The sequence below is a fragment of the Mirounga leonina genome, unplaced genomic scaffold (assembly GCF_011800145.1).
Source record: "Mirounga leonina isolate KUSES-001 unplaced genomic scaffold, KU_Mleo_1.0 Mir_366, whole genome shotgun sequence".
Lineage (NCBI taxonomy): Eukaryota > Metazoa > Chordata > Mammalia > Carnivora > Phocidae > Mirounga > Mirounga leonina.
The window spans coordinates 10,270,178-10,294,700 of record NW_023270709.1 but is presented as its reverse complement, the minus strand read 5'-3'; the positions used below and the strand labels follow the sequence as shown (position 1 = coordinate 10,294,700).

The window sequence follows — 24,523 nt, the reverse complement described above, 5'->3', positions numbered from 1 at the left end:
TGGGGAGGATGAAAGCTCTGCATCTTTTCCAGCCTGGTGAGTTAATGTGATGGCTCATGCATGCTGTCTCTTCCACTTCAAAGAGCCTGGGTCCCTAGGGCTGGCCAATTGTATTATGGATCCTGCAGATTTGGCTTGCCATTCCTGCTGAGTGTCATCTGTCCTAACGGTCTAGCGGTGGATACTTCTTGTCCCCCCTAACATCATCTGCTTGAGAAATTTGTGCCTGGCAGGCCTGTCCGTCCAAGTTAAGCTTGAAATACAGTAGCCACACAACTAATTTGACAAGGCATAGCTCTGAACAACAAGGCCAGAGGCTTGCTTTGACCAAGACCACAAACTTCCAGTCATCGGATTACCAATTCCAAAGTTTCTTTGGTGCAGTCCATGAACCAGTCTGTTCACGTAATATAGTCCCTTACTGTCTCATTGTTCCTGACCTTCTGCAACACACACACCCTTATCTTAAAGTCACTTTAGAGATTTTTAACCCTCTGGCTGGCCTCATCAGCTCTGTAGTTTCTGACTGCTTTCAGCATTTAACTTGAGCCCTGTTCACTTGGATAAAAGAACTCTAGAGTTGACTATCATTGTCAGAAGTTTGGGGAATGCGTAACGGATATCACGCTAAAGTAGGGGTTCTCAGACTTTAGCGTGCGTGGTAAATCACCTAGCACCTCTCAAAACACACGTTGCTAGGCTCCAATCTGAGTTTATGTGATTTGAGAGGTCCAGTGTGGTGACCATACCACGAGGACCATTGTAGTACACCTGTCCAAAGCTGGGGTGACAGTCAGGCATAGAGTAGCTGTATCACTCAACAGCTGGTACTTCTGCGACATTTTCTGAAGGTCTGACCAGTGGGGGGATGGAGCTCTCTACGTTTTGACTAGTCAGCCCCATCACAGGAGCACAGATCCTCTTTGTGGTGGCCCTGCAGTTGGGTGCCTCATGTTCTCCCAAGTGGTGTAACTACAACAGAAGCATTTGCAGGGGTAAGAAGCAGGATTGAGGACAGGACTGTTGAGTGGTTGCCACCTGGAAGACAGCTGATCTCAGAGCACAACATGCTACTTCCACCAAAATCTCAAGTCTAGTGTGCCCGGTGCATTCCCGAAACTTCATGAGATGAATATGTAGTAATATTTACCATCTAACCCCCAAAGACCCTCTAGTCTTTTTCTCTCCTTTGCTTTCGTTAGTTTCTTCCATTTTTAATTTTTTTCATCTGCTTCAAAAATAGGTTAGACAAAAGGGGATAAACAGTAATGTCAACAGAAAATGTGCCAGAGGAAATCTCAGGAAGCAGATATGATAAAAAGCAAAATAAATTTAGGAAGTCCCTTCCCCCAGTTATGCTTATCCTTGATGAGCTTATACCAAGGAATGAATTTCAATTTTGTTCTCAGTATGTATATAATTAAGTGCTCATTTTATTTCTATTTTCTAATTTTCATAAGCTTCAATATGGTTGTAGCAGCTATTACCCTGAAGTCAGAACTTTATTCCTATTAAATTAATATTATTTCCATGATTTAGAAGTCTTAACTCTCAAAAAGCACAATAATTGGAAAAATCCCTTTACAATTCCATGGTTGAAAAATGTCTGATATTGAGTCTCTGGAAAATGATCTTGTAGGTATAATATGGTGAGAACAGCTATCCTTAAAACACAGAAGTAGTTAGTGTATGATTCCATGCATGTAATAACTTTTTTAAAACACCGAATTTTAGAAATGGAGGATATATTATAGGTTGCCACGGTTTGGGATGGGGACAGAGAGGAAAGTAGGTGTGATTACGAAAAGGCACCCGGGGGATCGTTATGGCCCTGAAACTGTTCAATATGTTGACTGTGATGATGGATACATGAACCTACAACCTAAAATTGTACAGAGCCAGGGACGTCAGAGTGGCTCAGTCCATTGAACATCTGACTCTTGGTTTCAGCTCAGGTCAGGGGGTCATGGTCTCAGGGTGGTGAGATTGAGTCCCACATGGGGCTCTGCGCTCAGCAGGGAGTCTGCTTGGGATTCTCTCCCTCTCCCTCTCCCCCACCCCGCCGTTAATATATAAATAAATATTTAAAGAATTGTGTAGAGCCAAACACACACACACACACACACAACCCATGAATACAAGTAAAATGGGAAAGGTGGGATAAGATCCATGGATTGTATTGATGTCAATATCCTGGTTGTGATATTAACAGTTGCAAAATGTTACCATTGGAGGAAAAGGAGGTGAAATGTAAAGGAAGCTATTATTTCTTGCAACTGTGTGAGAATCCGTAATTATCTCAAAGTTTAATTTAAGAACACAGAAAAACCTTGTGGATCCAGACAACAAGAGATGACACAAGACCTTTGGCAAGATGGCATAGAGTCCAAGGACATGCGCACAGAAGCCCTAATCCTCGCTGAAGTGCATCGTGCAACAGCACTGCTCATGTGACTCTTTTCAGACTTTTTGCTGCGGACCTAAGCATTCCAGACAACAGTATAACTCAGTGATATACAGAACAGAACAATCAAACAGCTAGAACATTTATCTGCAGACTCTAAGCAACAGAATTGCAGAAAAGTAATTGTATAGTGATTTAATACTGTTCCCTCCAGTAGACTGTACACTCATTGAGAGAAGGAAAAGGCTGAGCAGTCTTGCTCACCCCTGTATCTCAGCTCCTAGCACTGCACTTGGTACATAGAAAGTGCTCACTACACACTTGTTAAATGTGTTTGAATGAAAAAAATTTACAGCCCACATGTCCTTTTAGAGGTAGAATGGCTTCTCTCTTCCCTCCTTCCCAATCTCCCTCCCCCACTCTCTCCTCACCCACCATCTACAGGTAAACACACGCACAGGGACCAAGATAGTTTCTGCTACATGCAAGTTGGACAGTCATTTAACCTCTCTATGCCTCAGCCTCCTCATCTGTAAAATGAGGATAATAATAACAATAATACCTACTTCAAAGGACTGACATGAGGGTTAAATGAATTAATATGTGTGAGCACTTACGACATTATCTGGCATATCATGGGTGCCGTGTAGGTGTTTGTTCAGTTGCAACACAATTCTGACACTGATTACAGGAATTAGCTTAGACCCCACCCACAGGTAACAGACACCATTCTCTACAAGACTGCCCTCACGTTAGACACCAGGCACAAGCTCCAGGTTCCTAAGACACCCGTGTTTCTGACCAGCTGTCTACAAATTTTGGAGGTTCCCACTCTACCTCCTCGGGTTCAGTAATTCATTAGAATGGTTCATAGAACTCAGGGAAGTACTGTACTTAGGATTATAGTTCTATTGTAAGGGATACAAATCAGGACCAGCCAAATAAGTACATGCATGGGGTGAGCTCTGGAAACACGAATCTTCTGTATCCTCAGTATGCCCCATCCTCTAGATACATCAGTGGGAGATTACCAACTGGGAAGCTCACTGGAGCTTCTGTGTCCAGGAGGTTTTATTGGGGTTTTACTACTTAGGCATGGATGCTTGAATTATTGGCCACGTGACTGAACTCAGTCCCCAATCCCCCTCCGCTCCCCAGAAGTCAGTGTTATTTCATGGCTCAAAGCCCCAACCCTCTAATCACACGTTGGTCTTCAAGCATGGCCAGCTCCCATCCTGAAACCATCCAAGGGCCCTTGGGAGTGACCTCGTTAGCATAAACTCAGGCCACCACGAATAACAAAGACACTGCTATCACTTGAGATATTCCAAAGATTTAGAGGTTATCTCCAAGGAACCAGGAACAAAGATCAGCCCAATTCTTTATTATACAACATAAATAAAGTTTACTGAATTGAATAGGCAGAAAGGGCAAGAAAAGCATTCCAGGAAGGGAGTGTCTAAAGAGAAGCAGCAGAAATATGCCCGGCACAGTCATGGCACAGTGGAAAGACCCCGCCTAGCTGACTGGGCTTTGCTACGTTGAATTGCACCAGCCTTGTAGTCTAAAGACCAGAGTTCTGACGAAGGTTCTGCTATTTGATAGCTATGAGCCATCTCATGGGAGAATAGGGATCATTGTAACCCATCGTAAATCCTACCTAGGAGAGATGGGCATAACTGAAACACACACCATTTAGTGAATTTATTTATTTACTATTTCTCACCATGTATTATTTCCCCCCACAAAATTCATTATTTCTCACAATACTGTGGTTGGAATGTTATGGAACCTGGATTTCATCACCCCAGGGAAGAACCAAGCAGCACTCAGAGATCTTGGAGGATAGGAGGTTTATTTAACACCAGCAGGCTCAGAGGAGAGTGGTCTCCAAAGGTCTGAGCCGTGAGCACAAAGCGGGTAATTTATACACTTCTACTTCCGCATACTAGGCACTCTTGGCACGTGTGGGAAGCTGGGCAGGGAGAAGAACCCAGAAGAGGCCCGGGGCAAGGGCTGGGACTCCCTTGATGGGTCGGTCGGCCATCTTAGGACACAGATTTCCCTTATCAGGAGTAGGCAGTTTTCTGGCTTGTGTGGCGTTATTAGCTCCACTGCAGTTCATGAGATTGCGTTCAAAAAGGTTGATGGCTGGGATGAAAAGAGCCGAGAATGGCTCCCTCACACATCTGTGGCCTCATGCTGACTGCTTGCTGGCTCAGTTCTCACCCACATAGCCTCTCTCTACATGTGATGTCTCATCTTCCAGTGCTTCTCCACACGATGACCTTGCTACAGCAGGACAGCCTGGACTTCCTGACAAGAGAGCAAAAGTAGAAACCACCAGGTGTCTCAAGGCCCAACACCAGCCCAACATTTTTCCCACCATGTTCTATCTATCCAAGCAAGTCACAAAGCTGCCAGTTTTGAGGGGAGGGGAGACCAACTCCACCTGAGCAGCATGTTGCATGTGTACACACGGAGGGAAGGAATCACTGCAGTCACCTTTGGATACTCTAGCATGTTCTCTGACCCTCAGTTTACTCATCAAAGTGGGTATTTTAATAGCTACCTCAACTAGATTCATGAGAAGATCAAGAGACATGTCATATGATATTTGATAGCATTTTATAAATTGTAAAGTGCTAAAAAAAAAAGTACAAGATATTTTAGTGGTGGGTGGGATAAATGTGGATTAGAAGAACGAGAACAGATTTTACAGGGCTTTAAAAGGAGAGGGAGGAGGTTATAGTAGTCATAATAACATTTATTGAGCATTTGCTATGCGCCAAGAATTGTACTAAGTGCTTTATGGGTATTATCTTCTTTAATCATCACAACCTTATAAATGGATATTTTATTGCCATTTTACAGCAAAGGAACTGAAGGCAAGAGGCAGAGCCAGAATTTCAACCCAGTTCTGTCTGGTTCTGAAGTCTTTACTACTGCACCAAAATTCTTCTATCACTTATAGTCAATTAACAGTTGGGTAAGGGGAGGTAGCTGCTACCCCACAACTACTAAAACAGAATTTTTGAATGTGGAACCCGGAATCTGCATACTTAACAGCCACATCAATGTGGAAGAAGCATTAACCTCACTGTGCCATAGGGAGCCTTTTCAGATTTTTCAGTATTTCAAAGACACTGAGAAGACAAGCTGAAAGGAAATTTAGGCTTGTAGGTGCAGAAGAAAACTTGAAAAAGAAAAGTACTTAGAAGTGGGGAGAATAATGAAGGGCTTTAAAAAATAATTACATTTTCTAGAGGTTGATGCTAAAGCTGAGGGAACGGAATTGAGACTAGAAAGCTTACAAACCAGACTCAACAACTTGCAATTAATCAAGAGTACATTTCATGCATTAATTCATCTATTTTATGCCTCTTTGCCTTTGGGCTTGTTATTTCCTTCGCTAGAAAACCCCAATTTCCATCTTCTTCTCACCCAACCTGACCAACGTCTCTTCATTTCGGTTCTGAGGACAAATAGGTGCCTCCTCTGGGAAGTCTTTCCTGGCCACCTCCCACCCCCAGGTGTCCCACATGTGTACTGTACCTTCCTCAATGCTATCATTTATAGGCTTCATATTCTAAACGTTGTCTTATATTCCTTCTTCAGCACTAGACTGCAAGATCCTGGAGGGTAAGGGCTGTACAGAAAGAGAGGGACAAGGGGAGACTAGATGATTCTTAGAAAGAACCACTGGATGAACAGAGGAGGTGAAGAAGCCATTGCAAAGCTGCACATTGTCTGTACTTTGAACAAACATGAAGACTTACTGAGATTACAAGATGAACTTTATGGAGTTTAACAAACCGCAGCAATTAGATACATGCAGTTCCAAAGTTCACATTTCATGACCACAATTCAAAGCTGCCTAGCAAACCAGTCCCTTCCATAATTACATGTATTTTATGTTAGACCATATAACAACCGGTTGAAATTTTGTACATACAAATACCAAGAACAAATTTGTTTTTTCTTCACATGGGCACGAATGAGCCTAAGTGATTTGGGCAAGTTACTTTAACCCTATGTCATCATTTGTTAAAAAGAAATGGTAAAACCGTTTCCCTGAGTTGCTATGATGACTAAACGTGGCAATGCCCGTCAAAATGCTTTATAAAATATTGGTGGCAGGTAATAACAGAGATAATATACTTCTAATACTATTAATATTATTCTGCGACTGCATCTCCTCTCCCCCACCCTCTCTAAACCAGAATAAATTCCAGCGAATTTAAGGAGAAATAACAGAATTTCACAACAACGTTCCAATTCCGGCCGCTATCTGCCCTAATCCAGCATGGCGGCATCTGCTTCTTGATGTCCCCATCTCTGGCTACACTAACGCAATTGCCCGCTGGGTAGACTCGGCTTTTCCTACGCCCTTTGATGACGCCCCAAACCCGCGCCCGGAAGGCGGGCAGCGCAGGTCTGCGCAGGCGCAACGCGGAGGCGGGTGGGCGGAGTAGGTCGCGATGAGTGGCGGAGGGACGGAGACTCCTGTGGGTTGTGAGGCCACCCCGGGCGGCGGCGACAAGAAGAAGGATTCGCTGGGGACCGCGGGCTCGCCAGCGCATCTCATTATCAAGGGTACGGAGTGGTAGGGCTATCGCTGTGGTGGAGCTCGGCGCTACTCCACCTCCCAAGCGGCGCCCTCTGACCCAGGGCCGCTCCCCAGGGCGCCCCCCAGCTCCCGGGCGGCCTCGCATTCGTGGGAGGGTGGGGGAGTAGTGGCCAGAGCCCGCCTGCTTTCCTACGCCAGGTGCCTCCCAGTAACAACCAACCAACCCAGTCCCTCTTACTTTTTCAAAAAAGCCGCGGATGTGCGTCTTGGGCCCCGCCCCTTCTACCCTTTCCCTAGCGGGGGACCTTTGAGCGCGGAGCTGCCTTGGACGCTGCTTCACGACGGTCCTGTAACGCTTAGGGAGGCATGGAGCTTGGGTGTCGGGAAGGGCCTGCACCCCCCGGCAGGTCGCTTAAGAGTTGGGTGACTTTGGGTGGTCTGCTTTACCTACTCTGCTCCTGGGTCATGCAAGGAATAAATGAGATAACATATATGAAAGCATCTTAAAACACTAAAGCGCCGTACACGTGTAGAGATGTCCATTTGTCTTGTCTGCTTTGCGCTTTGAGGAGGTTACATCCTGGATTCTCACAGAACCCGAATACTTGATTCCCAAAGCTCACAACAACCCTATTTTCCTGTAGCAGGATCTTTGCCAGTTAGATACGGAATTTCTCATCCTCATCCTCATCCTTTTTTTTTTTTTTAATTTTTTATCCTTATCCTTTCTTAATCCAATGCTGATCCTGTCTGTCCCAACATCTTGCAGCGTTGAAGCCCTCGTAGGATGCCAGAGTCCTTTCACTACCAAGAGAATGACCTCTTTTGGTTGCTGCCGATTTCATTTTAACCTTACCTGTCAGGACTGTAGACAGCTCCAACACAGCTGGCTGTGGCTGTTTTTCTAGACTTCAGGTTGTCTCTTAAATCTGATTAGGAGTGTGGGAGTGGTGCGTGAGTGTTAGGGCTAGATTATAAATGTTTATATGTGCTATCTTAAGTGAACTGCTTCTTAAAAATGTTTTTTTTGTGTTTTTTTTTTTAAAGATTTTATTTATTTGACAGAGAGAGACACAGCGAGAGAGGGAACACAAGCAGGGGGAGAGGGAGAGGGAGAAGCAGGCTTCCCGCCGAGCAGGGAGCCCGACGCGGGGCTCGATCCCAGGACCCTGGGATCATGACCTGAGCCGAAAGCAGGCGCTTAACGACTGAGCCACCCAGGTGCCCCTTAAAAATGTTTTTAATTGCAGTGAAATACATGTAACATAAAATTTATCTTCACCATTTCTAAGTGTACAGTTCAGTGGCATTAGTACCTCCACATTGTTGTGCAGCCATCACCACCATCCATCTTCAGAACTTTTCATCCTCCCAAACTGAAACCCGATGTACCAATGAAACACTAACTCCCCATCTCCCCCTCCCTCTAGTCCCCGGCAACCACCGTTCTACTTTCTGTATCTGTATGTGACTACTCTAGGTAATTCATACACATGAAATCATAAAGTATTTGCCTGGCTTATTTCACTGTGTATAATGTCCCCAAGGTTTATCCAGGTTGTAGCATGTGTCAGAATTTCCTTCCTTTTAAAAGCTAAATAAGGGCACCTGGGTGGCTCAGATGGTTAAGCGTCTACCTTCGGCTCAGGTCATGATCCCAGGTTCCTGGGATCGAGTCCCACATCGGGCTCCCGGCTCAGCAGGGAGCCTGCTTCTCCCTCTGCCCTCTCCCCTCTCATGCTGTTTCTCTCTCGCTCGCTCTCTAAAAAATGAATAAAATCTTTAAAAAAAAATAATAAAAAATAAAATAAATAAAAGCTAAATAATATTCCACTGTATGTATAGACCACATTTTATGTATCCATTCATCTCTGGATGGACCCTTGGGTTGCTTCCACCTTTTGGTTATTGTGAATAATGCTGCTGTGACCATAGGTATGCAAATATCTGTTTGAGTCCTTGCTTTCAGTTCTTTTGAGTGTATGTGTACCCAGAACTGGAGTCGCTGGATCAAATGATAATTCTATTTTTAATTTTTTTGGGTAGTCACGATACAGCCTTCTGTAGTGGCTGCACTATTTTTACAGTCTCACTCGCAGTGCACAAGGGCTCCAATTCTACACATCCTCACCAACACTTGTTATTTTGTGTCTTTGGCAGTGGCCCTCCTAATGGGTATGAAGTCCTTCTTGTAGTTTTAATTTGCATTTTCCTAATGATCAGTGATGTTGAGCATCTTTTTATGTGCTTATTGACCATTTGTATATCTTCTTTGGAAAAATGTCTATTCAAGTCCTTTGCCCATTTTTCAATCAGGTTGTTTTTTGTTATTGAGTTGTAGTTCTCTATATAGTTTGGATATTAACCCCCTTGCTCATGGATGATTTGCATGTATTTTCTTCCATTCCATGGGTTGCCTTTTCACTCTGTTGATTGTATCCCTTGATGCATAGGGTTTTTTTTTTTTTTTTTAATTTTCATATATTATTTTTTTTAAAGGTAATTCAAGGAAAGTTTTTCAAGTTAATTGAAAATTGAGGTTTTAATTAAAAATATGTCCAGAATTTCCGTGGCTTTTCTTACGGAACCATTCACTCTTTTCATTCTGAAAATCTATTTTTAGTTCATTCTTATTTAAAGACCATCGTTGTGAACAGATCATTGTTGAATTTTATTGCCAGAGTCTAGTGAAAGGGAAACATAAATAAATGATTTCAGTTCTTGTGCCCTGGGTCTTTAAGGGTTTCTGGCCCATGGTTTGGGTGTTAGGAGGTAAGGACTGGGAAACAGGGAGGGTTTCCTGGACACTGTAGTGTCTGATCTGAGTCTTGAAGAGTCAAGTGTGAGCAGTTAAGAAAAGAGGGCAAGGCTATTTTGGACTTAGTTTGGAACAGCATGAGCAAAGGTGTGGAAGCATGGCATGTTTGGGAAGCTGCATGTATTGCTACAGTGTGACTCTGAGAGAGGTGGAGTTTGGTAGAAATCAGACCATAGAAGACTTCTCGCCTTTTTAGGGAATTGGACTTTTTCTTGAATGGCAGGAAACTATCCAGCAGTAAGTATAAGAATCATGTGGTTAGATTTACATTTTAAATAAAGCACTCAGGCAGATAACTGTGGATCCTCATCTTGTGCATTGGGTGTTAGTGAATTTGTCTAATTGCTAAAATGAATTTGTAACTCCAAAATCAGTACTGATGGTGTTTTCATAGTCATTCCCACATGCACAGAATAGAGAAAAATTTGAGTCTCCCTACATGCACATTTGTAGTTGAGACTGAACAAGGCAATGCTCTGCTTTTTGTTTTAGCTCTTATACTGTAAGTGTCCTTTTTGCTTTTTATTTAGTGCCATATTTTTCACATTTTTGTGCTTTTTGATGGTGATTTTGCTTTTTAGAAGGATCCCCAAGGTGTAGTGCTGAGTTCTCCCTCAGCACAAGAAAGCTGTGGTGCGCCTTACAGAGAAAATACTGTATTAGAGAAGTTTCTTTCAGGTATGAGTTAGAGTGCTTTTGGTGCGAGGTAAATGTTAAATGTCAACAATCCAGAAAAAGGAAGGGCATTCACCAATTTGTGTGTTAGGCCAGTCTGGAAAGTGCCAAAGTAACATTTATAGTGTGTGATGAAGTGATGGGAAAGCAGCTAAATTTGTGGATTCCTGAGATGATTGAGAGAGCGTAGTGGACAGCATTGTTGTGAAGCTGAAAGCCAAAGGAATTCATGGTCGGTTGGATAAGGTCAGGAAAATGTTAAACCCTTCTGGTCTAGGGCTGGCCACACTTTCATGGTTGGGACAGTGTGAAAAATGTTTGACTTGCAGGTGAAGTAGGTTATGCAGGTAAAAATAACTGGTAAGTGTTAATACAAGAGAAATTGTTACGCTGGAAGAGCAGATTTTGGAATGCCAAGAGTGGCATGTTTTACAAGGATGTTGGTAACCTTTGTAATACAAATGGCATTTTGGTTTGACAGAAATGTGATCAGAGGCCTGCAGGAAGCTAAGCCTATATTTCCTCTAGGAACAGTAGTTCAGTACTTGCTAGTTCAGTGTTCGAGGCAACTTTATAAACATTACTACTGCAAATGACAAGAACTCTGTAGAATGGGTTACAGAGAGGTGTGACTGTGTTCGAATAGCCCTAGTGAGACAAGGAGGGATGAAAACGAGGTAATGGATCTGAGAAGTAGTGAGGAAGAGTAACATCTGTTTGGTGATGCAAGGGACGTTATCAGAAAAATTGCAGTAAATTGTTCCATATGATATTACATTAAAGGCCTGGAAATTCAGGGCCAGAGGAGAAACTTCTTTTATTAGATAATGAGAGATCTCAATTGACCGTTTCTCCTTGTTCCATAGCCACAGAGCAGCATATTGATCTTCCATTAAAGTGCTCATCTCTATCTTTTGTGTGAAGGGATTTTTGTCCATCTCCCACATTAGAGTATGAATTTTTGGAGGACAAACGATTATATCAAACAATGAAAGAATGCTTTGCGTGTAATAAGGTTAGGGTGGAACTTATGTGAAAATCTGTAACTTATATTTGCACTATCAGATTTGGAGAATTTTAGTCCTTGAGACTCCTGCATTGTAATGTGCTTGCTTTGTTGTTATAATGTTATAACAAAACTAGTTAGTGGCTTAATTTCTGTGGTCATGTGTATTTTCTCCCTAGATCTTTACTCTCTTAAATTTTGGGGCCCAGTCAGGGTTTTAGAAGTGATCATTATCCACTTCTAAACAGAATTGAATTCTCTCTCCAAAGGTCAAATAAGTTCTCCTTATATCAGGCTCCCCAAATCAACAAGGCTTAATGGCTTCTCCATCACATAGAAAAATACATGTTAACTCATATGTCTTCTGTGGATGATATAAATAATTTGGTGTCTGAGATACTCCCTGGAAGAGAGATACAATTTTAGGACAACATAGTAAGTCGTATGATAGAAGTAATTGCCCCTGGTGCTTTGGGAGCATAAAGTGGGGGCTCTCCTTGAGACCCAGGAGGAAGCTGAATAGAATGAATGAAAATTTCGAGGAAGTGTGATGTCTGAGCAGTTTTGAAGGAAGAGCAGGGATTGGGGAGGGGTTCCAGAGCATGAACTATGGCAAGGACACGTGAGGAGCATGATGTTTTTGGAAAATTGCAAGTAGTTCAGAATTGCCAACATGGGGGGAAGGGTGGCTGGAGCCAGACATGGAGGACTGTGGGGCGGGGTGGGGGTGGGGGGGTGGCTACTAGGAGGCTTGAACTTCAGCCTGTTGGCTAGTTGTGCTTCAGAGACACTGGTGTTTACTGAAATGTGAACAGATACTCTTTGCCACATAGGTTCTCTTATCAAATAAGGTCCACACATTTCTGCATACTGTAGCCCTCACTTGGGCATTAATAGTTGATATAAGTAAACTATAGACTCCCAGCAGATCTGAGGTGAAGGAACCTGTCTAACTTGATTTTATCTAATTCCCAAACTTAGAATAGAACTTTTTTTTTTTTTTTTAATGAACTCCTATTATTTTCTTACAGAATTACAGAAGTGTTCTGGGTAATGAGTCATTGAAGAACTTAAGCAGAAGTAATACTTCTTTTTATATTTTTTTACTTAGCATATGTCCCAATATGTATCCTATTAAAACTCCTTAGAGAATGGAAATATTGCCCCATTGCGTGTCTGCAAAAATAAAAAAATTAGAGGAACAGGTTATGCTAGTAAATGAACATGAATGGTACATGTTCTTATTTGAGATTTAATTTCCTCCAGGAGTTTTGAGGTTTACCTCTTAAGCTATATAGTTGTTACAAAGTAGTATGAATAGAATGACTTAACAAAAACAGTTTAAAATTCACCACTTTTCCACTTAACTTTAACTTTTTCAGACTTACCAAAAAGTACAGAGACCTGTGGGGCGCCTGGGTGGTTCAGTCATTAAGCGTCTGCCTTCGGCTCAGGTCATGATCCCAGGGTCCTGGGATCGAGCGCCACATCGGGCTCCCTGCTCAGTGGGGAGCCTGCTTCTCCCTCTCCCACTCCCCCTGATTGTGTTCCCTTTCTCGCTGTGTCTCTCTGTCGAATAAATAAATAAAGTCTTAAAAAAAAAAAAGTACAGAGACCTGTAATGCACTCTCACCACCCATCTTAATAAATAAACATTCAAAGCCCACTGGGTACCTTGCTATAATTGCATTGCTCTCCTTCCCCTTTAAAGGTAACCACTGTCTTGGTTTTGCTATTTATTGTTCTCATGCATTTCTTTCTAATTTTATTGCTTTTGGTATGTGTCCCAACAGGAAGTGTCTTTTGCATATTTTTTAAGTTTATATAAAATGACTTTATCCTTCTGAAACTTGCTTTTTTGTTGAGCGTAATTATATTTGTGGGATTTATCCATGTTAGTAAATGTAACCCTAGTGTATTCATTTTTACCTGCTGATTTATAGTATTCCATTGTCTAAGTATATTTAGATTGTTTCCTTTTTTTCTTCTTTTGACATTACACTCATGCTGTAGTAAACATTTATAAATGTCTTTCATTTGTGTAAGAGTTTTTCTGGGACACCTAGGGCATGAAATTGCTGGGTATACATGTCTTGAGCTTTATCAGATATTGCCAAATTGCTCTCAGAAGTACATACTGTTTTACTGGCAGTGGATGAGATTTCCTCTCGGTCCAGTCTAAACTAGATTTTAACCTACATCTATTCATGAGAATTGGGAAGAGTAAAACAAACTAGAGATACTAGAGATTGTACCACGCAGCGTGGATTAACTCTGAATTTCATTTTGTCTTTATAGACCTTGGAGAAATTCATTCAAGGCTTTTAGATCACAGACCAGTTATTCAAGGTGAAACCCGTTATTTTGTGAAAGAATTTGAAGTGAGTATTTAAAACTTATTTTGTAAAAATACTGCCCTAGTTGTTAGTATGTTAATATACAGAAGGGGACTTCTCTGGTTTTAAAATCTCTGATTTCCATTCATGAGTTCATAAAATAGGCAAAGTAAAACTCATTAAGAGGCATTACCATTCATGGAAGGAGCTTAAGACTAGGCAGCAGGAGACTTGGGCTCAAGTGCCGGTGCCTACTCTGGAGTACTTAATATCTGTTGATCTCAGTTTTCTTCATCAGTAAAATGAGTATAGTGAAAAAAAGATTTTAAAGACTGATGGGTGTAGGTCTTCCAGATCCATTTTCTATATTTTTTTCTCAGTCGGAGCATTAGCACCCACCCAGAGTACTCAGGTTAAAATAGGAGACTCGGGGCGCCTGGGTGGCTCAGTCGTTAAGCGTCTGCCTTCGGCTCAGGTCATGATCCCAGGGTCCTGGGATCGAGCCCCACGTCGGGCTCCCTGCTCCGCGGGAAGCCTGCTTCTCCCTCTCCCACTCCCCCTGCTTGTGTTCCCTCTCTCGCTGTGTCTCTCTCTCTGTCAAATAAATAAATAAAAATCTTAAAAAATAAATAAATAAATAAATAAAAAATAAAATAAAATAGGAGACTCATCCTTGACTGTTCTTACCCGGTTAATGCCCACTTTCAGTGACCATTTCTTTTGGATATTACTCATAAATCTCCATCCCTTCTAATTTGTGTGCCTGCTTCATCACCCCAGTCAAGTCCAGTCTTTACCATGCTGCCAGAGTGCTCTGATGTTATTTTCCTTTTTAAAACCCTGAAATAATATTTGCTGCCTCCAGGATGAAATCCAAGCATCCTTCTGTAGGCCCCTACCTTGCTGGCTTTACCGTCTGCCACCCAGTATTTCGTGCCGTGCTGCATCCACGCTGACGCAGCAGCCTGCCGTCCTGTGTCATATTCCTGGTGTCTTACACGTGTGTCATCGCTTCATCGTGCCTTAAACAGCAGCGCCCGAGCTACTGTCAGATAGATGGTATGTGGTGTTGCACACAAAAATTTCATGGTTCTGTGTAAGTTGGGGTGCTGTTTTCAAATAAGACTCCAACCAAACAGGAAGTCTAAACCTGCCAAAAGGAAAGAACCTTTTCATAAATCCTTCTTAAAACTACAGAAAGCCTGTGGCACAGAGCCCTCAAGATGAGGGACAGAGCTGCAGCATCAGTTACCATTTCTGGATTCAACAGACTCTTACTTAAAATCTGCATAATACCTAATTGACAGCGTGGTTGTAAAGATTGAAGATAGGCATGTGCACACAATGCATGTGTCTGGATGTGTGTATCCTAGAATGTGATCTGGTATCTAGGAATAAGTAACTGTTAGCTCTGTTCGTCATCATTACTGTTTGGTGGGGTACGGATAGTCTGGGACACACAGAATATTATCCAGAGATGATTCCCTTATCATGCTATATGAAGATTATTACCAATTCCTTAGTTAGAATAAAGTCTGGGCGTGGCATGGCTGGATTCTATGCTTAAGAGTCTCTCAAGGCTAAAATCAAGGTGTTGGTCAGACATTGTTCTTATTTGAAGCTCAGAGTCCAGTTCTTTTCCAGTTCCCATTTCTTTTATTTGCTGTCAGCCAGGGGGCCCCTCTGAATTCCTAGAGGCCACTCACGTTCCTTGGCAGGTGGCCCCTTCCATCTTCAAAGCCAGAAATTGGGGGCACCTGGTTGGCTCAGTTGGTAGATCATGCGACTCTTGATCTGGGGGTTTTGAGTTCTAGCCCCACATTGGGTGTACAGATTAACTTAAACCAGAAAAACAAAAACAAAACCATAAGTCAACCTCGCTCACGTGGAGTCCCTCCCTCTCATGCTTGCCAGGAAGAGCCTAGACTCTAAAGGACTCACCTGATTAAGCCAGGGCCACTGAAGATAATCTCCCTTTCTTAAAGTCAGCTGATTTGGGACCTTAATAAATCTGTAGACTATGTATACAGTAACATTTAGATTATGGTTTGATTGAATAACTGAGAGAAGGTGTGTGTACACTAGGGGTGGGGGTCTTAAGGGCCATCTTAGAATTTTGCCTACCATAAGCTCTTGTAACTACCTGATATTTTTCTTGTTTGTTTATTGCCTGTCTTCCTTCATTAGAATAGACATACCATAAAAGTCAGGACTCTTCATTGTATAAAAATGCCTTCTTCTCCATTGTATTAAAAATGCCTAAACCAGGGGCGCCTGGGTGGCTCAGTCAGTTAAGTGTCTGACTCTTGATTTTGGCTCAGGTCATGATCTCAGGGTTGTGAGATTGAGCCCTGTGTTAGGCTCTGCACTCAGTGGGGAGTCTGCTTGCGATTCTCTGTCTCCCCCACTCTGCCTCTGTTTCCCCGCCCACACACACATACACACTCTCTCTCTAAAATAAATAAATAAATATATTTTAAAAATGCCTAAACCAATGTCTGATGCATTGTAGGTGCTTAATATGATTCAAAAGAACAAGCAGCAGAGCCTTGACTAAAACTTGAATTTTCTGATGTCTACTGATGTCATAAGTCATCTTTTTCATAAGTGTGAAAAGTTACACATTGCTAAATAGTGGCTGAGATATCCCTAGAATATGTGTCATTGTACTTACATCAGTGTTCTTTAAATAATGTCAATGGTTTCTATGAAAGGGCCATCTATACAAATGAAGCTGAGTGTTGAGTGGCAAATGAAAGAAGCGTTACATTTATGCGGTTGAATATCTTATGTTCAAGAGCTCACTTCCTGTAGAAGCCAGTACCTCTTTTAACTGGGATAGAAGATAGTTGCCGAGAGAAGATGGGCTTGTGTCTGAGAGGAGAGGAATTACTTGCACTCCACATCGTGAAGCCTTCCAAGGTCTTTTTGGAAAGGAGGCGATGTTGAGTGGAAAAAGAACATGGGCCTTGGAGCTTGACATCTCTGGGTTCAAATCCTGCCCCCCCCTTATCAGCTATGATTACCTGCTTTATTAAGGCTTAAGGTGCCTACTTAATAATGGGAGCAATAATGTATACTGTACAGTTTTTGTGAGGATTAAATGGTATGTTATTTTAAAAAATCCCTGACATGCAGGTGTTAGATGAATGTTAACTGTTACTATTAAGAGAAAGATGGTAGCAAGTACAGTGTGATAAAAATGTTTTAATTCAGAATTTGCAATAATGTGAATGAGATTGGGTTCCATTTTAGGGAAAATAGAGATTTGCTAAGCAAATGACATGAGCATTATATTAGAAAAATGTTTACTAGAGAATAAAATGATCACACCAGGTGTGATAGAAACAAGCTTATTTTGTAAGTGTCTCGAGCACTTATTTTGTGTGAGACATAATGTCAGGAACCAGTGCTGTCCTGGTGAAGAAGATAGGCACAGACCCACCCATGAAGCATTCTCATATTGTCCTTAAAGACTGGACTCTGAAGGACTCAAAAATATCTTGTCAGCTAAGTTTAAGTGGTTATCTTCAACTAAGTGTAACATAACTCCTTTATATTTTAAATGTTTTGTTTTTTTTTTTAATTTATTTGAGAGAGAGTGCGCAAGTGAGCAGGGAGTGGGGGGAGCCGGAGAGGGAGGGGGACTAGCAGACTGCGCTAAGCGCAGTGCCCTCTGCGGGGGCCTGATGGGGGCGCTGATCTCAGGACCCTGAGATCATGACCTGAGCTGAAACAAAGAGTGGGATGCACAACTGTCTGACCCACCCAGGCGCCCCCACTCCTTTTCTTGCCACATACCTGATCCAGGCTTTTTACATGATAACCTCCCTAGTTGGTCTTCCTGAGGGTTTAGAGTAACGTGGAAACCTTCCTGTGTATCAGGTTCGTCTACCTTTTCTGTGTACCGTGTGCTGACATTTTGCCTCAAATTAAAAGAAAAAAGCTGAAAGCATTTTAGAGGCTTTTGATTTGAATATATATCTGCATTATTTACAGCTCTTTTGTATCTTGGTCCAAACAATAACATCCTTTGATTCTCGTCCCCAGATGGCATGGTTGGGCAGAGAGGAATGGTGAAGCAGAGTTCTTAAGACTTCCTAGAACTTTCATCGCTCTCGCATTTAAATGTAGTTCACCCTAAGAAAACCTGGCTGGTATTTCAAACTAAAGTTGTTTATAGTTTTTATGTTTCAAAAAGTTAATGCACAGGGGAACAATCATCTTTTTCTTTACAAAATTTTATTTCTAGAAGAGGGGAGTAAGTGCCACATGGTGGCAGCATTACTTAAATTATTGAAGTTCTATTATATTTAAGCTCTCTTTTTGTGTTTGTTAGTATTTCTGGACAGTTGACTGTCTTTCTCCTGACTTTATGCAGATCCTTTATATCGTTGATTCCAGTGCACAGAGATCTCAGTAGGGCCCTTTCAGGGAGCATCAGTTCAGTAGGGTCTGTGGGTGTGGCATTGTCTGCGGGACCATTATCTTTCTAGCCACAGAGGAGATGTCATGGCCTCACCATGTAGAACAGTTAGTGAGCTTTTCTGGAGTGCTTTTGGGGTCTATGGTCCTATACAAGTTCCTTATTTCATTTTTTTCTTTTTTTTTAGTTGCATAAGTCTCTTTTTTGATGGAAAAACTTTTGTTATTGAATCATAGTTGAAACACAATGTTAACATTCATTTCAGGTGTACAACATAGTAATTCAGCAAATCTATATGTTATGCTGTGCTCCCCACAGGTGTAGCTACCGTCTGTCACCATACAATGCTATTACAATACCATTAATTATATTCCCTGGGCTGTACCTTTTATCCCCATGACCTGTTTATTCATTTCATTAACTGAAAGCTTGTGTCTCCTACTCCCCTTCACCCACTTTGCCCATCCCACCACCTCTTCCCCTCTGGTTGCTTATTTCATTTTTAGCAAATTTTATTCTTTGAATGCTTTATTGAACAGTTACTGATTACCTAGGTATATCAGTAAGGAATGTGTTTAGTTACTAGTAACAGATACCTGAAAAATAGTGACTTTTTAACAAGTATTTATTTTTCTCTCAATACCCAGAGCCTAGGGCTGGAGTTTGCTTTTTCTTCTAACTTTGCCTTCTACCTCCCTGGAGTGTTGCTCCTATTCTTATGCTTTCAAGGTGGCTTTGGAAGTTCTACCAATGACATCTGCATTTCATGTAACAAAAAAGGAGGCAGATGGGAAATAGCAAGCAGTCTCTGTAGAGGCACATTTGCCGCTCCAGATAATATTTGGGGATTGATGGGAAGAAAGGAGAATGAATCCAGAACTAATGTCAAGGAGATATATAAAAATAAATAACAGTCTACCTCCAGGAAGTTAACAGTCTAGGGGAAAAACGACATAGAAACAGTGAATTTTAATGATGGAATTATGATAAAATAAGCACAAAGCACTTGAGATCTCAAGAGGAAACAACTCCAGAAGCAACTCCCCACAGAGCTGGGAGGAGAATTTTCATAGAGGGGGTGGTGTTTGAGCTAAGAAAGAAAAATGGATGTTGGCCAGTAGGAAAAACAAAAATGGAGACAATGATTAAAAGTAGAGGCCAAAAAAAAAAAAAAAAAAAAGGATTCAAATAAGTACAGTAATTACAGAGTCAGAAGGGATTGTGTCCATGAGTTTGAATGTGGGTTGAATTGATGAAGAAAAAATTCCTTAAAAGGCAGGACAAACTAGAATTTCGCTTGACATCCTAATCTCTCATTTTTGGTTAGATTATTAGATTATTAGAGCCCGATCTCATCTGATCTCGGAAGCTAAGCAGGGTCGGGCCTGGTTAGTACTTGGTTGGGAGATTATTAGGTTAACTGTCAGATTATTAAATATCAGGATAAAGTCTGTCCCATATAGCATGCGACAGACACACACACACACACACACACACTACGGTTTTATTTAAATCTTGTGGGACTGACCAGTTTAGTGATTGAAAGAAAATTTTAAATTATGGTATTGGTCTCTCATTTCCTTTCTAATAGTATCAAATTATATCTTAAATATAAATATTTAGTGACTGTACTAATATTATTAATAACTGGTAGCATTTTTGTTTGTTTAGAGGGAGTGAGTGAGTGCAAGTTGGGTGGGGGGGAGGGGCAAGGAGAGAGGGGGAGAGGGAATCTCACGCAGGCTCTACGCTTTGTGCAGAGCCCGACAAGGAGCTTAGTCTCAAGACCCTGAGCCGAAATCAAGAGTTGAACGCTTAACCAACTTTAGCCACCCAGGTGTCCCCATTGGTAGCATTTTTAAGCAGATAGTGGCAGGTACTGTTTTAAGTACATTACCCAAGCGACATGTTATTAATTTTAACTTAAAAATTAACTGTATATGTAATTTTATGGGGTGTTACACATCAGAAACTAAGCTTCATTAGTGCTAAGCTTTGTTCTGAGAATTTATGCCCCAGAATGTATATATATATACACAATTAAATGGAGGGGTGCCTGGGTGGCTCAGTCAGTTAAGCAGCTAACTCTTAGTTTCAGCTGAGGTCATGATCTCAGGGTCCTGGAGTTGAGCCCCGCATCGGGCTTCCCACTCAGCGGGGAGTCTCCTTCTCTCCTCCTCCCTCTCCCTCTACTCCTCCTGCGTGCTGTCTCCCTCTCAAATAAATAAATCTTTAAAAAAAATAAATGGATGTTAATTTATAATCTTCCTTTTGTAGTAAGTGTCAACAGTACACTGTGGTCAAAAATATCAGCATAAATGTGAATTGTGCAAGACTGTTGAATCACAGATCTGTACCTCTGAAACAAATAATGCAATATATGTTAAGAAAAAAAAAAAAAGGAAGAAGATAGCAGGAGGGGAAGAATGAAGGGGGGGAAATCGGAGGGGGAGATGAACCATGAGAGATGATGGACTCTGAAAACTAAAGGTTCTAGAGGGGAGGGGGGTGGGAGGATGGGTTAACCTGGTGATGGGTATTAAAGAGGGCACGTTCTGCATGGAGCACTGGGTGTTATGCACAAACAGTGAATCATGGAACACTACATCAAAAACTAATGATGTAATGTATGGTGATTAACATAACAATAAAAAAATAAAAAAAAATATCAGCATAAAAACAAGCACATACCAGCGGGTTAAGTTTAAGGGCAGAGACTGTTTCTAACATCCTGTCTTATATAACACTATCATTGGGCCTATTTGTTGTTTAAATGAATGAGGCTACAAATTCTCTTTCTACAATATAAGACTACCAGTTTGCCTGCTAGAAGAAATAACCCTCTAAATAAGTGGTTCTTTTTTAATTTTTATTTTTATTGAAGTATAATTGACACATGTTACATTAGTTTCAGGTCTACACATTGTAATTCAACAAGTCTATATGTTGTACTATGCTCACCGCAAGCATAGCTACCATTTGTCACCATACAGTGCTTTAAATACCATTGACTATATTCCCTATGCTGTGCCCTTTATTAAACCTTGAGACTTATTCATTCCATAAGTGAAAGCCTGTACTTGGAACCCCTTCGCTCATTTTGCCCATCCCTCCTCACACTCGCCTCTGGCAACCATCTGTTTTCTGTATTTATGGGTTTATTTCTGCTTTTTGTTTGTTTTGTTTTTTTTAGATTCTACAAATAAGTGAAATCATATGGTATTTGTCCTTTTTTTGATTGATTGATTTGGTGGAGGGGAGGGGCAGAGGGAGAAGGAGAGTATCCTCAAGCAGTCTCCTCAGTGAGCATGGAGCTCCATGCCGGGCTCAGTCTCATGACCTTGAGATCATGACCTGAGCCGAAATCAAGAGTCAGATGCTAAACCAACTGAACCACCCAGGTGCCCCTGGCCTTTTCTGTCTGACTTATTTCATTTAGCATAGTACCTGCTAGGTTCATCCATGTTGTTGCAGATGCCAAGATCTCATCCCTTTTTTTATGGCTGAGTAATATTCCTGTGTGTGTGTGTGTATACACATTTCATATCTTCTGTATCTATTCATCTATTAATGGACATTTCTGTTGCTTCTATATCTTAACTATCGTAAATAATGCTGCAGTAAACATAAGGATGCCTGTATCTTTTCAAAAATAGTGTTTTCATTTTCTTGGGGTAAATGCCCAGTAGTGGAATTATTGAATATATGTTATTTCTATTTTTAATTTTTTGAGGAACCTCCATACTGTTTTCCACAGTGGTTGTACCAATTTGCATTTCCACCAACAGTGCACAAGGTTTCCTTTTTTCCACGTCCTTGCCAACACTTGGTACTTCTTCTTGATTCTAGCCATTCTGACAGATGTGATGTGATATCTCATTGTGGTTTTGATTTGCATTTCCCTGATGATGAGTGATGTTGAGCATCTTTTCATATGTCTCTTGGCCGTCTGTATGTCTTCTGAAAAAAAAAAAAAAGGCTATTCAGGTCCTCTGCCCATGTTTTAATTGGATTATTTGGTTTTTGGTGTTGAATTTTATAAGTTCTTTATGTATTTTGGATATTAACCCCTTATCAGATACAGCATTTGCAAATATCTTCTCCCATTCAGTAGGCTGTCTTTTCGTTTTGTTGATAAGTTCCTTTGCTGTGCAGAAGCTTTTTACTTTGGTGTAGTCCCATAAGCTTATTTTTGCTTTTGTTGCTTTTGCCTAAGGCCAGTATTAAAGAGATCACTGCCTGTGTTTTCTGCTAGGATTTTTATGGTTTCAGGTCTCACATTTAGGTCTTCAATCCATTTTGAGTTTATTTTTGTGTACAGTGTCAGAAAGTGGTCCAGTTTTATTCTTTTGCATGTGTCTGTCCAGTTTTCCCAGCACCATTTATTGAAGACTATCTTTTTGTCATTGCATATTCTTGCCTCTTTTGTCATAGCTTAATTGAGCATATAAGCATGGGTTTATTTCTGGGCTCTTTATTCTGTTCCATTGATCTATGTATGTATTTTTGTACCAGTACCCCATACTGTTTTGATTACTACAACTCGTAGTATATCTTGAAACCTGGGATTATGATACCTCCAGCTTTGTTTTTCTTTCTCAAGACTGCTTTGGCTATTCGGGGTCTTTTGTGGTTCCATGCACATTTCATTATTATTTGTTCTATTTCTGAAATATGCTATTGGTGTTTTGATAGGGATTCTTAACTTTATATTTTATTTCAACTTTGATAGTGTTTCTTAACTTTAGTAGGTCATGGTCTCCTTGGAGAATTTTTTTCTCCCAGGAAGGTGTGTAGAAGACATATATATTCAATTTGAGTACAATTTCAGGGGCATTCTGGAATCCCAAAGCCCATCCATGGACCCTGGAGTAAGACCTATACTTTGAGTAGAACTGCAGAACTCCCCTTTCTGTTCTTCATTGTCTTTGTATTTGAATTGAGAGACCACTCCTTTGCATCTTGATAAAGAAAAAATGTACCATAAGGAATGCAATAATCTCTATAGTCTTGATTCATTCAGATTCCAGTGCCGTGGGGGGAAGGTGACAGCAGCTATGACATAGTTGGTTTGTTTTTTCACTTCAATCTGGCTACAGAGATAGAGCAACTAGAATAGCAAAACCAGGCAACATCTGTAATAAAACCAGGGAGCAACACATCCCCCAAATACCAAATGACCAAATCACCAAAAAAGGCTTCTGTGGAATCAGAAACTGGAGGAAGACATGGAAGAATGGCTGAGGGTCTTGTGAAGCCTTGAATGCTAGAAAACCTCAAAATTACCATCAGGAATGCTTGAAGGGCCATTCTAAGGAGAAAGCAGAACCTTCGGAGGGGACTTCACAGGCTCTAATTTCTGAGTGAGTGATAGCAGACCACAGAAAAGTCTAATGGGCTGAAGCCACCTGTGAGTTTGAAACTCACAAACCAAAACACCCGTCTAGAATGGTGTTCTAGAGAAACTAAAGGAGATTGAATACTTTGTGAAACAGCAGGAAAAGGGAGTTCTAGACCTTTGAAGTTAGAAAGACTGTCCTGACCACCCCTCCCTTCTAGAAATAGAGGAAAACTAATTTCACTTAAAAGTAAGCAGGAGTCAAATCCCATAACAGTAATGTCCTTTAAGGCAATGAGTGTAGGTATGACCACAAAAAAAGGTAAAAACTGTAACCTAATACTTAAAATGAGCTTGGGAAGCATAAGAAAATTATTAGAAGTGAGGAAAAAAATGGTATAAATCAGAATCAGAAAAACTCAAAATTAATTGGCTAAAACAGAAATGGAAAAAACAAAAGCTAAGGTGAAAAATTCAGGAAAAAGTAATTTTAAAAATTATTTCAGGAATGAAAACTAAACTCGAAGGAACGTAAGAGTGAATAAACACAATGGATAGCCCTTATGTGAAATTTAAAAGACGGAGTGAAAGAGATAAAAAGAATTCAAGAGAAAGGAATAGTTATTGATAGTAAATACAGAAGATGCAGTACAATATATGCCTGATAATCAGCCGCTAGAGAAGAAAGCCAAAGCAGTGTAATAGAACAAATGTGAAAACTAAAATTCAAGAAAACTTTCCTGAAAGAAGGTACTAGTGAAATTTTATGGAAGGGCACACTGCTGTCAGGGAAAATTAACCCAGAAGAGCCTACACTGAGAAATTTTTTAATCTATTGGTTTTTTTTTTTAAAGATTTTATTTATTTATTTATTTGAGACAGAGAGAATGAGAGGGAGAGAGCACATGAGAGGGGGGAGGGTCAGAGGCAGAAGCAGGCTCCCTGCCGAG

General features: G+C 41.1%; 1 protein-coding gene and 1 long non-coding RNA gene across 2 annotated transcripts in view; one reads left to right on the top strand and one right to left on the bottom strand.

The window, feature by feature from the left end:
* Positions 1-4,337: 4,337 nt before the first annotated feature.
* LOC118027444 lies at positions 4,338-6,751 on the bottom strand. Its single transcript, XR_004683827.1, has 3 exons — positions 6,184-6,751; positions 5,960-6,053; positions 4,338-4,720 (listed from the first exon to the last, which is right to left on the bottom strand). It is a non-coding gene; the product is annotated as an uncharacterized LOC118027444 (long non-coding RNA).
* Positions 6,752-6,883: 132 nt separating this feature from the next.
* Positions 6,884-24,523, top strand: part of BLOC1S5 (biogenesis of lysosomal organelles complex 1 subunit 5) — a 42,808-nt gene continuing 25,168 nt past the window's right edge. Inside the window, exons 1-2 of the mRNA XM_035030821.1 lie at positions 6,884-7,000; positions 13,772-13,854. Of these exons, the coding sequence (XP_034886712.1) occupies positions 6,886-7,000; positions 13,772-13,854 (198 nt within the window). The 5' untranslated portion in view covers positions 6,884-6,885. The remainder of the gene's footprint in view (positions 7,001-13,771; positions 13,855-24,523) is intronic.